General features: G+C 54.6%; 1 protein-coding gene across 2 annotated transcripts in view; it reads right to left on the bottom strand.

Moving 5' to 3' along the window:
* The window catches only part of OTOF (otoferlin), an 88,007-nt gene that overhangs the window by 48,343 nt on the left and 26,086 nt on the right, over positions 1-13,578 (bottom strand). For both annotated transcript variants that reach the window (XM_019970578.2, XM_019970581.2), the window contains exons 3-5: positions 12,367-12,455; positions 6,605-6,704; positions 3,675-3,856 (exon numbers count right to left, since the gene is read on the bottom strand). In XM_019970578.2, the coding sequence (XP_019826137.2) occupies positions 3,675-3,856; positions 6,605-6,704; positions 12,367-12,455 (371 nt within the window). The remainder of the gene's footprint in view (positions 1-3,674; positions 3,857-6,604; positions 6,705-12,366; positions 12,456-13,578) is intronic.

Below are 13,578 nucleotides of genomic sequence, written 5' to 3'. Positions count from 1 at the left end.
AAGCGTGTGAAAACACTCGAGCACTTGAGTGTGTGTGCACGTGTGTGTGTTCAGGGCTGAAGTCTCCTCTCTCCTCAGACACCGGGGCAGGTGTACACTGACACACAGGGGCCCAGAACCCCGACTTTTTGGTTCTGAGAACAAAGTGCCCCTGGAGTTAGTAATTCATTCCCTCTCTCTGCAGCACTGATAGCAAGGGAGGTGAGGGTAGCGGGGCGAGGGAGCCCTGCGAGTGGGTGAGGCCCCAGCCCGGGGCCCAGGTGGCGCTGAAGCCCTGGCTGTGGGCAGCTTTGTTGGTAGGGCCCTTGGAGTGGGATGGGGTGATAATATCCGAGAAGGATCTTGGACCAAAAAGTCAGATGCTGCTTGGGGTAGAACAAGTTGTGGTGGGGTGACATGGAGACTGTGGGAAGGGAGGAGGAAGGAAGGGGACCCTGGCTGAGCACTGGCCACGGGCCAGCACTGTCAGCCAACAGGGACTAGACAAGCAGACAGAGTGACTCAGAGGGCGTGTGACTGGCCAGGGCCTGGGATTGATGGACTGAAGGAGAGGGTTGATGGAAGGCAAGGGGTGCGGGTGGTGATAGGTTGGGGGCTGGGGGCAGAGCTGCCAGCTGCTTCCCTGAGGTCCAATGGGAGGAACTTCCAGGAAGATCCCTACGGCCTTGGCAGTGTAGAGGAGTGACTGCAGAGGTCCCTTCCAGGAGGGAGGGTGAGATGGCAGGAGCCCAGCAGGGGGAGCCAGGCCCTTGAAGAAGACCCCCACATCATTGCCTCTGCCCTCCAAGGAATAGACATCTCTTGCCACCAGTCCTGAGCCTGAGGCTGTTTCCTGACACTCACTCCACAGCCCCCTACCCCGGCCTCTCCAGCCTGCACCCCACCCAGCCACGACCAACAGGGAGGAGTGGATTCCCACACCAGACCCTTGTGGGTCCAGACGACCAGGCGAGACACTGCTGAGTGCCGGCAATGAGTCGTTGGGAAAACAACAGAGGGGCGCCCTGTAGTTTGGGCACCTTGACCTACAAGGGATGGGCCTTCCCAGGAGGGGCTGAGGGCTGGAGGGCAGGTACAGGCGAGGGCGGGCTTGGGGCCAGAGCTGAGACACATGCATCCTTTTCTTTTCCCTGTCCCTGTGTTGGCCTCATTCTCTCAGAAGGGCTCTCTGGCCGGTGGCTTCCTCCCAGACCCCACAGCTGACAGGCCTGGCTGGCCGCACCTACGTAAGGATGATGAGACACATTGAGGGTTGCGAGACCAAAATCAGGTTCTCCTCAGAACCCCACACTTCTTGACTAAGGCCCCAAGGGCCCCTGTAGGGCAGCTACAGGAAACTGCAGCAAAGCCCAGGTTCTCTATACCCACCCCTGGGGACTGGGAAAAGGAAGAGGTTGACGACTGCAGACAGAGCTCCTGGTTTTCCCGGGGCCACCGGCCTGCACTGGAGGGGCTGGGTGAGTGTGAGCATGGATTTCCAGCCGCGTGGGGGCCGCCAGCACAGACCCTGAGAACGCCCGTGGTGTCGCTGCCACGCGTTCTCCGGCCAGGTCTGCAGTCATCAACCTCTTCCCATTCCCAATCCCCAGGGTAAACCCCTCCTCTCACTCCTGCTTCCTGCCGCTGCCCTGGGAGAGGCTGTGTGAGGGTCAGGAGAGGTGGGAAAGCCAGGCCACGGCCTGAGGAAGGATGGGACACCCTCTGTCTCCGAATTCCTGGGGCCCAGGACCGTCTGCAGGTCCAGGACCAAAGCCCAGCAGGCTTGCCCGCATCGTCTCACTGCTCCCTCCAGCAGCACCCTGGCCTACTCGTGGGTGGAGAGAGGGCCTCGTTCAACATTGCCTGAGCTGCAGCAACCCTGCTGCCATCTTGGCTGCCCAGAACTCTGGAGAATGGCTCCCCGTGTGTGCGCCCCACAGGACCCAGAGAACCTCTGCCTCCCTCTGGACGTCGGAGCTGGGGGCGGGGGGCCAGGATGCTCAACCCACTGTTGTTATTGACCCAGAAGGCTAGTGATTTTCCCAAAGTCACTCAGTCAGTTAGTGGCAGCAGGACGCAACTCACTGGGGCTCAGCTCCCCTGATTCAGAGCCAGCGTTCCTCTTCCTGAAGTTGATGGCCCTCGAGAGGCATCCAGTCTGTCCCCAGAAAGCCCTTTCTTAAAGAGTTTTCTTAAAGCCCACTGGTAGTCTCAGACAAGCTCTTTCCTCTAAGGGGACAGAAGATGGGGACCCAATGGCACCTTTAGTGTCCTTGTCTCCATGCTCGCTCCCCACTGGGTCCCTTCTCTTTTCACCATTTTCAGACCAATTCCTAACCCTCTGCACTGTCCAGCCAACAACCTGTTTGTCACCAGCCCTCATGTGGGGTAGCACTTGGCACCCCAGTTATAGCCTGACCCTCCCTCAACCCCTTGGCTCTCCCAGCAATAGGGTAGGGGTTCCTATTGTCCTGGGCCCCCTTGTAGAGGTAGCAGTGATGAGCCAAGGGTCACAGGCTGGAAAATGGAAGAGCTGGGACTCGGGCCTCTGTCTCCTGAGGCCGGATTGTATGTCCTCTGCATGCCACCCAGCCTGGAGTCTAAGGAGGACCGGCTGCAAACTGGCCTGGGTGATACCGCCCACCCCATGGCTGGCCTGGAGGCGAAGGGCCAGTGACATTTGCCGCAGGCATGTTCCTTTGATCTTATTACTGTTACTCCTCACTTGGCTCCCAGGGTCTTAAGCTTATATGTGTGTGTGTCTGTCTGTCTGTCTGTGTGCAGGTGGGGGTGAGTGGTCCAAGGGCAAAAAAGGAGAATGTATTCATGTAATTAAAATATAAAGTCAAATTACCCTAATTTAGAATCTGTGTCTTTTTCAAGACAAGCACTGAATAAATTTCACTTGGAAAGGACAGGGTGGAAGGAAATGGGAGGAAGATGTTTCCAGTGGGAGGGGAACAACCCCTCTCTCCAAACCCATCCCCATCCTTCTGAGGCACCGCTGACTTACCTGTGTTTCACACATGATTTCCAGTTACCTGCGGAGAATGTTTTACCAGCCTAGCGTCTGCCTCTCTGGGCCCTAAGAGTAGTACAATTGCACTTCCCTTTTTGGAAACATAATGCATTTGGACCCAGCATCCTGTCCTCTGTATGTGGCTGGACTTTGCAGATGTGACTCCTGGACACCGAGGGTGCTGGATGCCATCCTCTCAATGGAAGAGAGGCTAGGTCCTGACCAGGACTGCTGGCTTCACCCCGGCTGGAAGGGACCCCCACCCTTCCCTTGTATCTTCACCGAGCCAGGCTGCCTGGGGCTAGTCTGGCGCTGCTGGGTCTTGGGCCAGAGAGATCAGGGCCTCCTTCTGTCCACTTTTCCCTTCCTTTGAGGAGGCCAGAGGTCTAGCCTCTTCTTCTCATGTTAGACGCCACCCTCCCAGAATGGCGCTTCCCTCAGCACAGGGGGAAGCCTGCCCCCTGGCCATGATTCCAGATACTCTGCTGCCTCCCCAGTGAGTTCTGGAGTTGGGGGTGAGGGGAGGCTGCAGAAACCCCTTCCCTCCTCTTGTATTGACTCTCCAGCAACTCGGCTCTGTGCTCCGAGCCCAGCCAGGCCTAGAGGGGCCTTCCAGGGGCACCAGGGCCCAGGCACACTCCCTGTGTCTTTGGGGAGAGAGGGCCCAGCCTGTTACCTCCGGAAACTCTTCTCGCCTGATGGCCGGGAGCTGGGGCGGGAGCCGGGTAGCAGCCCATCCGTCTCCTGGCTGTCCTTCTCTTCCTCGTGAAGGGACTCCTCTCCCAGAAAGTCCCCGTCATCCCAGGAGCCCACTGTGCCATCTGTGGCCTGATACCGGACCTCCACGCACAGGCTGGTCTGGAGGAGAGAGGGGGTGCTGAGCGGCTGGGAGGGCAGGAACAATCGTAATCCCATGGACTCTGCTGCTCCATGATTTTACAAGGCCCTTCCACACCCTTAACTCACTGAAGGAGGGCGAGCTGGGGACAGTCCTCCCACTATGTTCCCATTTTGCAGATGAGCAAACAGAGGCTCAGAAAGACTGACAAGCGCAGACTCAGTCGATAGAACAGGCTCTGGCTCCAGATCCTGTTGCGCCTGGCTCTCTTCCCGCCCTGGTGCCTGAGGTACGGGGTGGGGGGCCCACCTGGACAGCTGGGTCTGGGCTGGGGGTGGGCTCTCTGAGTCCACTGTGCACAGAATCAAGGGCATCCTCCAGTGTCCCCAGGGCACAGGTCACCCCCTCATCCTCAGAACGAGGGTTGCCTGCAGGGACAAGGGGTGGTCTGCCTGAAGTCAGCTGATGTCCCCTCACTCCTGATGATCGCTGGGATGTGATGACATGAACCCTTCAGCAGAGGAGCCCAGACCCTGGGCACCCTCCAAAGGCGCGGTCTCAGCAATTCTTCCTGCCCGTCTGACACCTACCCTCCTACTCTGGAGAGGAGGTACCATCGGGTGACCCTGGACTTTTCTCTAGGGGAGCGTGGAGCCCCAAACCTGGAGCCATGCTGTGCACTTGAGAATCCTGATTAGGCGTCTTGCTCTGTATCCTTGGGCCACTGCCCTCCTCTCAGCTCTGGTTTCTCCCTAGTGCACAGGGAGGACTCATTCTAATCCCTTCCTCAACCCACACGGGTGCTAGGACATCTTCTAGACATGCTTGCCCCCTCTCCAAGTCAGGGTTGGCTTGCTCCGGGGACCCCCACAGGCAGCTTTCACTTGGTGAGTGGGCCTTGGGATGCCAGCCTTCCATTTCCCCTGGGAAGGGAAAGATACACACATTTTCTGAATCCTCACTGCGCTAGTCATCATGGTAAGATGCTTGATGTAAACTCATTTGATCTTCCCAACACGTCAACCTGCCCTACCTAACACATCAGGGAGGTTAAGTTACTTGCTCAAGTCACACAGCTAACAAGAGACGGAGCTGGGATGTGAGCCCAGCCTGGCTGACTTCAAGCCCCACATCCTTCCCACTGAGCAAATGTGGTCCGTTTGGTGAGACCAAGCCTGTTATGGTGGGAAAATGGCGGCCTTGGAATCAAAGGTCTGGGGTCCTAGAGTTGATTTTGCTGTTGACCAGCTGTTTGACCTTGGCTGGTCAAATCCATTCTTCATCTAGGACTTCAGAGTTCCCATCCATAGAATGGGTGGCAGAGGTAGGTGGTGGGTGAGTTAGATAATTTGTAAGTCCTTTCCTCAACTGAATTCCTACATCTGATTCTAGAAATACAAGGCCAAGGCTGTGCCATCTGTTCCTGCCCATTCCCACAGTTCTCTCTCATGTTTTACTTCTCACATTCTATGCTCTTCCTCTGGACATCTATGTTCCTCTCCAAGTCCTCCACACCACCAGTGTCTGGAGCTTGTTTTTCACCCTCTCTCCCTTTGCTGTGGTTGCTGAGACCCCAACCCACCTGATTTCAAGACGTCCCCCCACCCCTGCCTATGCCTACATGTGGAAGAACGACCTCTTTGGGGCCAAGTGGAGAAGCCCCTTGTTCTCAGCAGCGAAGTGTCTCGAGCCACCACGGCACTGTGGGAATTTCTGCCCCACCCTTGGGGTTCCTTGGAGAGGGTTCCTTCCATTCTGGCTCCCTGTGGCTGCAGTCTTACTTCTGAGGTTACTCTGCTGACCACTATGTAGGGTCATACGTGGGACCAGGGTTGGTGCAGCCCCATTTTACATATGGATAAACTGAGGTCAGGAAATAATAGCTACTGATCTTATTGGGTTGGCCAAAAAGTTTGTAAGATGTTATGGAAAAACCTGAACGAACTTTTTGACCAACCTAATATTTACTGAGCATTTACTATATACTTAACTGTCCCAGGCCCCTTCTGTGCATTTCCATTTAATCCTCAGAAGAGTCCTGTGAAGTTGATACTATAATTTTGCTCACTTTGCAGATGATGTGTAACCGGCCCAAGACACACAGTTACTGAGTGGCCTAGCGAAGGTCTGTATCCAGGAGCCATGTTCCTCACCACTAGGCTCATCTGCCCAGGGGTGGGCATAAATGAGCTCAAGGGGACAGATGCATCAGAGCAGAGCCTGGGGACTGGGCATCTCGACTGGTTTATTTCCTTCCTTTGTTTGCATGTGTATTAAGTCCCTGCAGGCTGTGCATCACTGGTGCATGTGTGTTTGCTGGAAGTCCAGGGATGGGTTGTGACAGATAGAAAGAGGTCCCTGCCCTCATAGAATGGCTAGTCTTAGATGCCAAGGCAGGCATGAAGGTCATGCCCTGTAGAGGCCAGCAGGGCTCAGGCTGGCTTTCAGATGACGAGGATACCTCTTCAGTGACCCCTGACCTGGGTCCAGATGGAAGGCTCCCTGATGGAGAAGGGAGGGAGTCCCCTAGTCACCATCACTTGTACTCTCACTGCAGAAAGGGCTTCAGTGTCTGCCACCCTCAAGGGCTCCCCCACGGCCCCCCACGGCCTCCAGCAGTCTGACCTGAGTCTCCTCCTCCCACAGCACCTTTCTACCCACGAGGACACCCAGCCTAGACCATGCTATGTGCAGGCGGGGGCAGGGGTGAACAGGCCCCCAGGTGACCCAATAATGGGCACGTCCAGGGACTCTCTGGGTGCCCCAACCTTGATGATTGCATTGTTGTCATCCATCAGTGTGTCGGTCACCTCCACGTGGTTCTCCTCCACCACCTTCTGCAGCACCATGCGGAAGGTCCCGATCAGCCTGTGAACGGCAGAGGGGCACGGTCTTCATGGTTTCACATCGAGAGGTCAGAGAGCAAGGCTGACATCCCAAGAGGCTGTGACTGGCTGCGAAAGACACCGGTGGGCTGGAGAAGGAGAGGGCTGGGCTCCAAGCTGGGGTTGGAGAAGGTGGCCCAGGAGCTGGGGCTGGCCAGAGAGGCATGTCCAGGAGGGTCTGTGACCCCCAACAACTGTGTGCATTTGTATGTATGAGAGCCATTTTCCTGGGAGAGCTCGAGGGCAGTGAGCACCCGGGGGGATGGTCACAGACTGGGATTGTGATACCCTGGTGGGGCTTGTGTTCCTCAGGTTTGTGCTGTCTCGGGATTCAGCTCATCCCCCGCAGAGTGGCTTCCAGATGCCCAGTATGGAGGCTGTGGGGAAGGACTGGAGGCTCCACCCGCTTCCACCTCCCTAATGACGACCAAGATCTCTATGAATGAGCACCACTGGCTCATTCATCCTCAGATTGAATCATTAGTGATGCCCATACACACCTGCATTCTGCAAGCTCCTTGGGGCAAGAACCCATCTGACCGTGGGTTCCCCATCCCCCTAGGTACCTAGAGGAGTGATGCAGGGCAGTGATGTAAAGGGCACAGTTCTGGAGTCAGAGAGAGAGGATCGGAAGCCCAGCTTGGACACTTACTAGAGAGTTATCTGCTACCTGGGCATCGAACTTGGGCTCACTCAGTCTCAGATTTCTCCTAAGATGAGCTAATACCTCTACTTTACTGCTTAGAAGACCAACAGAAATGCTCTATACCAAGTTCTCATCAGCACACCTAGTGCAAAGTCAGCACTCCAGGAAGCTGTCTGGTCATTGTCAAGGGGGTGACATTAGTCTGTGAGCCTTTCCAAGGCTCTAGTTTCCTATTTCAGCCTCTAGTTGATATTTCTGGCTCACAGGAAATCTCAAAATCTACTGGCTAGAATTAATGAACAACAGTGGGGGCCCCATAAATGCTGACTGAGTCGAGTTGTCCCACACTTTGCCCCACAATTTGAAGGTTGTTGCTCTGGGAGAAGAGGGTACTCAGAGAGATGTTCTCGCATGGTGATTCCACGTTGGGTAAGAGCCCCTCCTGTCTCACACCCTGTAGATGCCCGCCCCCCCCACCCAAGCTTTTGTCCCTTCAGTCAGAAGTGGTGTGTGTCTTGCAAGGGACATAAGAGGAGAGTTTGTCCTGCAATAGCATTCTTTTAAATGGACAGTTGATGTGATCTTAGTCTTATGTAAAGAATAAAGAAAAACATTTTTATAAAACTTTCCTCCTTTCACACGTCTGAACTGTTTAAGCAAAACCAGGGTGCTTGCTATAAAAACACAATTTCAAAACATATGCCCTTATGCTGCTTCTAGCAGAACACTGCCCTCAACCCCTTCCATAGACGTTCTCTGGGGAAGGAGCTGGTGTAGGAAAGAAGCCTTGGGTCTGGTCTGTCTGGTGACCCCAGAGACCATATCCAACCCCGACCCCTGCTGCCCTCTGTCTGGACTGGCTGGAAGCTCAGCAGGGTGTGCCTATTGCTTCTCCTCCTCTGGGTAGGTCCGCATGGAGGAGTTGCCTGGGAGGGGGCCCAGGTGGGCTCCTATGTCCCTGGAGAGCTGGGACCTTTCCCTGGAAGGTGCAGGCATGAGGCCATCCATTCTTCAGGAAGGAGTGCCAACCCTGGGTCAGGAGGTCTGGGTTGAAGACTAGGTTCTGCCTTGACTCTGCTGTGTAACCCTGGGCAAGGACAGTCTCTGGGCCTCAGTTATACCTGAGCTGTTGGTGAAGGAGCTGGAATCATCCATCTTTGGACAGCCTCCCTTATGCAGCTCATCTGGGTTACCCACCACAAAGAGAGTACCCCTCCCACCCATCCTACCGACAAGGCCCACAGTTGGGCAGGCTGAGTGGAGGCAGGATCCCCGGGTACTCAGCCAGCAGGGAGGGGGCCTTCACACACTGGGCCCGCAGACTGACCACAATAGAGCTGCAACCAGGCTCCAGGACCTGTCAATAATTCATTGCTTTCCCCTGGGAGCTGGTGTCAAGTGCCCGAGGCCTGGCAGGGCCTCCACTGCTCTCCTGGCTCCTGAATTATTCAGGAGTCCCAGGAGATTGGTGCCTGGGTCAGGCCAACCCCCTCTCACAGGGCCCTGGACAGGCAGAGGGGGTCGTACAAGATCTTCTGGATCCAACACTCACTGAGTCCTCATAGGGAAGCCCAAGGCTCTCAAAACGGGACCTCATTCTAGGTGGATGGAGCAGACCCAGATCTCCTGGCCCCTGACAAGGACACTTTCTTTCTTCAATCCCTGTCTCCTCTTCTCCACAGCCCCTACAACTGCTGGGTGAAGGGCCAGCTCCTAAACTGCCCTCTGCTTCTAGGGCAAGTCCCCTTCTTTGTGTTGGGTGATGGGATCAGACCCAAGGTTCTAAATCTCACACCAGCCTCCTTTACCTCAGTTTTCCCAAATGCACCAGTCAGGTGACTGGGTTCCTGGAGCACCCTAAGTTCTTCAGAGAAGAAGGACCGCTTGGATTTGGGCTCCCAGATGCTCCCACCCTGTACGTTATCTCCTCCTGACCAAAGGGGACATTCATTCATTCAATCATTCCACAGAGTAATGGGGGTCTGCTGGGTGTAGGCCACTGTCCCAAGCTGTGGGTGTGGCTTTGCTGGTTGCTCTGCCCAGAGGCTCCCCAGAGGCTTGGCTCCCTCATCAGAGGGAGCCTGGTGACTGATCTGGACCACAGTGGGGACAGAGGGCACCCACCAGAGGGACCGTTTCTTTGGCTCAGGAAATAGAGCCCAGACTCCAGGGTGGGAGACTGAGTCCCACCTGACTTCAAGTACCCGCCCTACCTCTCTGACTCTCAGAGCTGGCCTGACTCAGGGTGGGTTCTATGTTGTCCACAAGACCACCACTCCTCCCCACCCCAGCTCTGCCGCTGACAGCTCCCTGGACCTTCTCCAGGCTTTCTAAGGAATGGCAAGACTCTCTTCTACCAGGCCCATGTCTCCCCTTGTGGGGGTTTCCTGCCTTTTCTTAGGTGAGGGCAAGGAAGGCAGAGAGAAAGAAAGAAGGAGAATCAGAGTAGGCACTCCCCCTGCTGTCTCCCCTCTTGCTGGCTTTTTAGAACAACTCATTGAGGCCTTGTATTCCAGCATATTCTTTGTGAGGGTAGTCAGTTTCCTAAACAATCTATCAAATACTTCTGATTTGTTTATAGCAGGAGTTTGCATGTTTTCAAGGGCTTCCAGCGTTTCAGTGGCTGATCTAGCAGCTCTTGTTTAGATGATTTAGCAGTCTCGCACACGTCCTTGGTTTCCACCATCACTGCTCACATAGCCCGGTTTCTGGGAGTCTGAGGATCAGGAGAGGAGGGGGAAGACCAGCATCCTAGCACCCCCTCCACCGCTGTCTATCCCTGTGGCCCCGGTCTCCTCTCCGAGGCTCAGTTTCCCCATCTGCACAGTGAGGGTTTCTCCAACTGAGCTCTAAAGCTCCCGGGTGCTCTACCATCTACTGTGGGTCCTGCTGGGGGGCCCAGAGCCCCTGCCGGTCCTCAGCTTCTGCTTCCTCCCCCACATCCACCTTATTGTGCGTGTTCCTGTTTCTCTTGTCCTCACAGGTCACCCAGTCGCTCATCCCAGGGAAGAAGATCCTGCTTTACTTTAGGGGCCCCGGTAGAGTGTCTTACGAACTTTCTTGTGGGTGTCAGAGGCAGCTGCCTGAATGATGGGATGCCCTGAGCCACCCATCCTGGGATGCCCACTCCAAGTACTCAGCTGAGATCTCTCGGGCCTGAGATAAAAAACACAGAATCCTTGGATCCATGTGGTTCTGCCCTTCCTGACTCAGAAACCCCTCTACAGCATCATGGTCCACTCTCTGCTAGCCCTCTTCCCAAGACAGCTCACTGGTTGGAGAGCTCTCAGATCTCCCAGCAGTCGGCTGTTATCTGGCAATGCAGCCTGGTCCTCGTCCTGCTTCTTGGCACACATCTTTCCTCTTTCACGTGGCAGGAATCCTTCTTGAGGGGCAGGCATGTCTTAACCCCTCATCTTAGCACCTCCAATGACTAGCACAGTGTCTGGCTGGTGCAGAGTGTTTCTCAGTGAATGTTTGATGAGTGACTGAAAGGATGGGCAAAGGATGGATGGATGAACAAGTCTTTTGCGATTTTCTCCTCCAGGCTCTCAGCTTCTTGTCAGGAGGCAAGATTTAAAGTCCTTTCCCCCGGGCACAAGGCAGTGCCTATTCATGTTCTCTGCAATCAGCATGAGGAATAGTGGAACCCTCGCTCCTCATCTCTCCTGCTCTGATGGCTCTACTTCTATTGATATGACCTAGGATTAGGTCTGGAGAAGGAAATGGCAACTCACTCCAGTGTTCTTGCCTGGAGAATCCCAGGAACGGGGGAGCCTCGTGGGCTGCCATCTATGGGGTCGCACAGAGTCGGAAACAACTGAAGTGACTTAGCAGCAGCAGCAGGATTAAGTCAGCTTTTCTTTCATTTGTAGTCTTCTCTCACTGTTGAGTCATAGTGAGCTCTCAGTGAGTAATCCTCCCTTGCATTTTTTGACATGTTTTGTGGTTCAATCATGACTCTCTCTAGCTTGTATAAGAGGATTTGGCTTTTGAATTCAAGACAGGAACTGCTGCTGCTGCTAAGTCGCTTCAGTCTGTCGGACTCTGTGCGACCCCATAGACGGCAGCCCACCAGGCTCCCCCGTCCCTGGGATTCTCCAGGCAAGAACACTGGAGTGGGTTGACATTTCCTTCTCCAATGCATGAAAGTAAAAAGTGAAAGTGAAGTCACTCAGTCGTGTCTGACTCTTCTCGACCTCATGGACTGCAGCCCACCAGGCTCCTCCGTCCATGGGATTTTCCAGGCAAGAGTACTAACATGTACTAAATTTAGCCAAATGCAGGAGACGTGAGATGTGGGTTTGATCCCTGGGTCAGGAAGATCCCCTGGAGGAGAACATGGCAACTCATTACAGTATTTCAGTATTCTTAAGCTTCCCAAGTGGTGGTAGTAGTAAAGAACCTTCCATGCTCAGCACTTAGTCTGTGCCTGACACACAGTAGGCACTTAGTAAACATAGGGATTGGATGAATGAATGAACATCTATCTCACTTGATTCTCACAGCTTCCCTTTGAAGTAAGTACTTAGCCTGTTTACACATGCATACATTGAACTCAGAGAGGTTATGCAACCAGCCCAGGGTCACACAGTAGGTAACTGAGCTGGGATCTGAAAGCAGGCTTGCCTGACTACTAAACCATTGAACCAAACTCTCGTTGAGCTTCTAGTTTTCTGCAGGTGTGACAAATTCACTCTCAGGGCTACAGGTAGAGATGGTCTGTTGGAGGATATCATTACTTTCTCAGGCAGGTAACTGTTGCCCAGCATGGCGGAAGGAGGAAGACTTGAGAAAGGGGACAGGAAGCTGTGAGAGGGCCAGGGGACTCTGAGGACAACATGAGGGAGCAGAGAGGGGGGTCTTTGAAGGTTAATCCAGGCCAGGATGCGGGTCCTCCTTTAAACTCAAAGGAGAGGGCAGTGCAAGGAGCAGGGAAGGGCCCTCTCCCCCAACCCACCCCCAGCGCCCCACCTCTCTCACCCCAGCCCACACTTACTTGTTGCTAAAGACTTTGCTGTAGTTGAAGATCTGAATCTCGAGCATCTCATTGCTGTCGATGCTGCTGGCCACCGGCCACCGGAAGGTCTGGGGAGAGAGGGGCAGCTGTGGCCTTGGGTGGAAATGACAGGGAGGGGTGAGGGGAGTGGGAGGGGGCCCCTGCTAAGACAGCCCCTTGCATCAGCCCGTGCTTCACAGGGACCAAGCTCACACCTGGAATCTCATTTAATTCCAGCACCACCTTGCCATGTGGGTACTGCCCAGTCCTTTGTCAAAGATGGTGCTCGTAAAGTCCAACAATCTTCCCAAGGTCCTGTGGTCAGTGAGAGAACCCAGAGCCAACCAGGGCTTCTGACTCAGCCCGGAGCTCCTTCCACTGTCTCCCAGCTGCCTCCCAGCTCCTGGGTGCGCTTGTGCATGGATGAGGCAACCAGGGTGGGCTGTGAGTTTGGGTTCTGCTGTGTGCTAAGGGAAGTTGTAAGTCTTTGGCTCTCTCCTGTCAAGATGGTTCTGATCCTGCCTTGAATGGGAGGTCCCAAGCTCCCTCATTCAGGTCACACCCCCTCTCCCCCTGGCAATCTTAACTTCAGGGACAGATTTTAGCATGTTGGTGTGATTAGGGTCAGGCCCACAAAGAGGGAACAGCTGGTCTCCATTCATCATTTCTAAATTTGCCCTCACCACTTGTGTCTTGACTTAATTATTGAATCACAAGGATGAACAAGAAGTTCAGTGAGATTTTTTTCCCTGATGCCCTAGAAATGGCAAGGAGAGCCCAAAAGAGAGGCCAAAATTACAAAGTACTCCACTCACTAAAGAGAGCTGCTACTGCTGCTAAGTCGCTTCAGTCTGTCTGACCCTGTGCGACCCCATAGACGGCAGCCCACCAGGCTCCCCCATCCCTGGGATTCTCAAAGCAAGAACACTGGAGTGGGTTCCCATTTTCTTCTCCAATGCATGAAAATGAAAAGTGAAAGTGAAGTTGCTCAGTCGTGTCCGACTCTTAGTGACCCCATGGACTGCAGCCTACCAGGCTCCTCCAACCATGGGATTTTCCAGGCAAGAGTACTGGAATGGGGTGCCATTGCCTTCTCCTACTAATAGGCAAAGCCAGGTACCTCCCTAGGGCTGCCTCAAAGGTGGGCTACCCCAGCCATCATTCCAGTTTTCCTCTTCTTGGCATGTAAAAGAAGATGGGGGAAGGGAAAGC

The sequence above is a fragment of the Bos indicus genome, chromosome 11 (genome assembly GCF_029378745.1).
Source record: "Bos indicus isolate NIAB-ARS_2022 breed Sahiwal x Tharparkar chromosome 11, NIAB-ARS_B.indTharparkar_mat_pri_1.0, whole genome shotgun sequence".
Classification (NCBI taxonomy): Eukaryota; Metazoa; Chordata; class Mammalia; order Artiodactyla; family Bovidae; genus Bos; species Bos indicus.
This window is presented reverse-complemented; position numbering and strand designations above follow the sequence as displayed.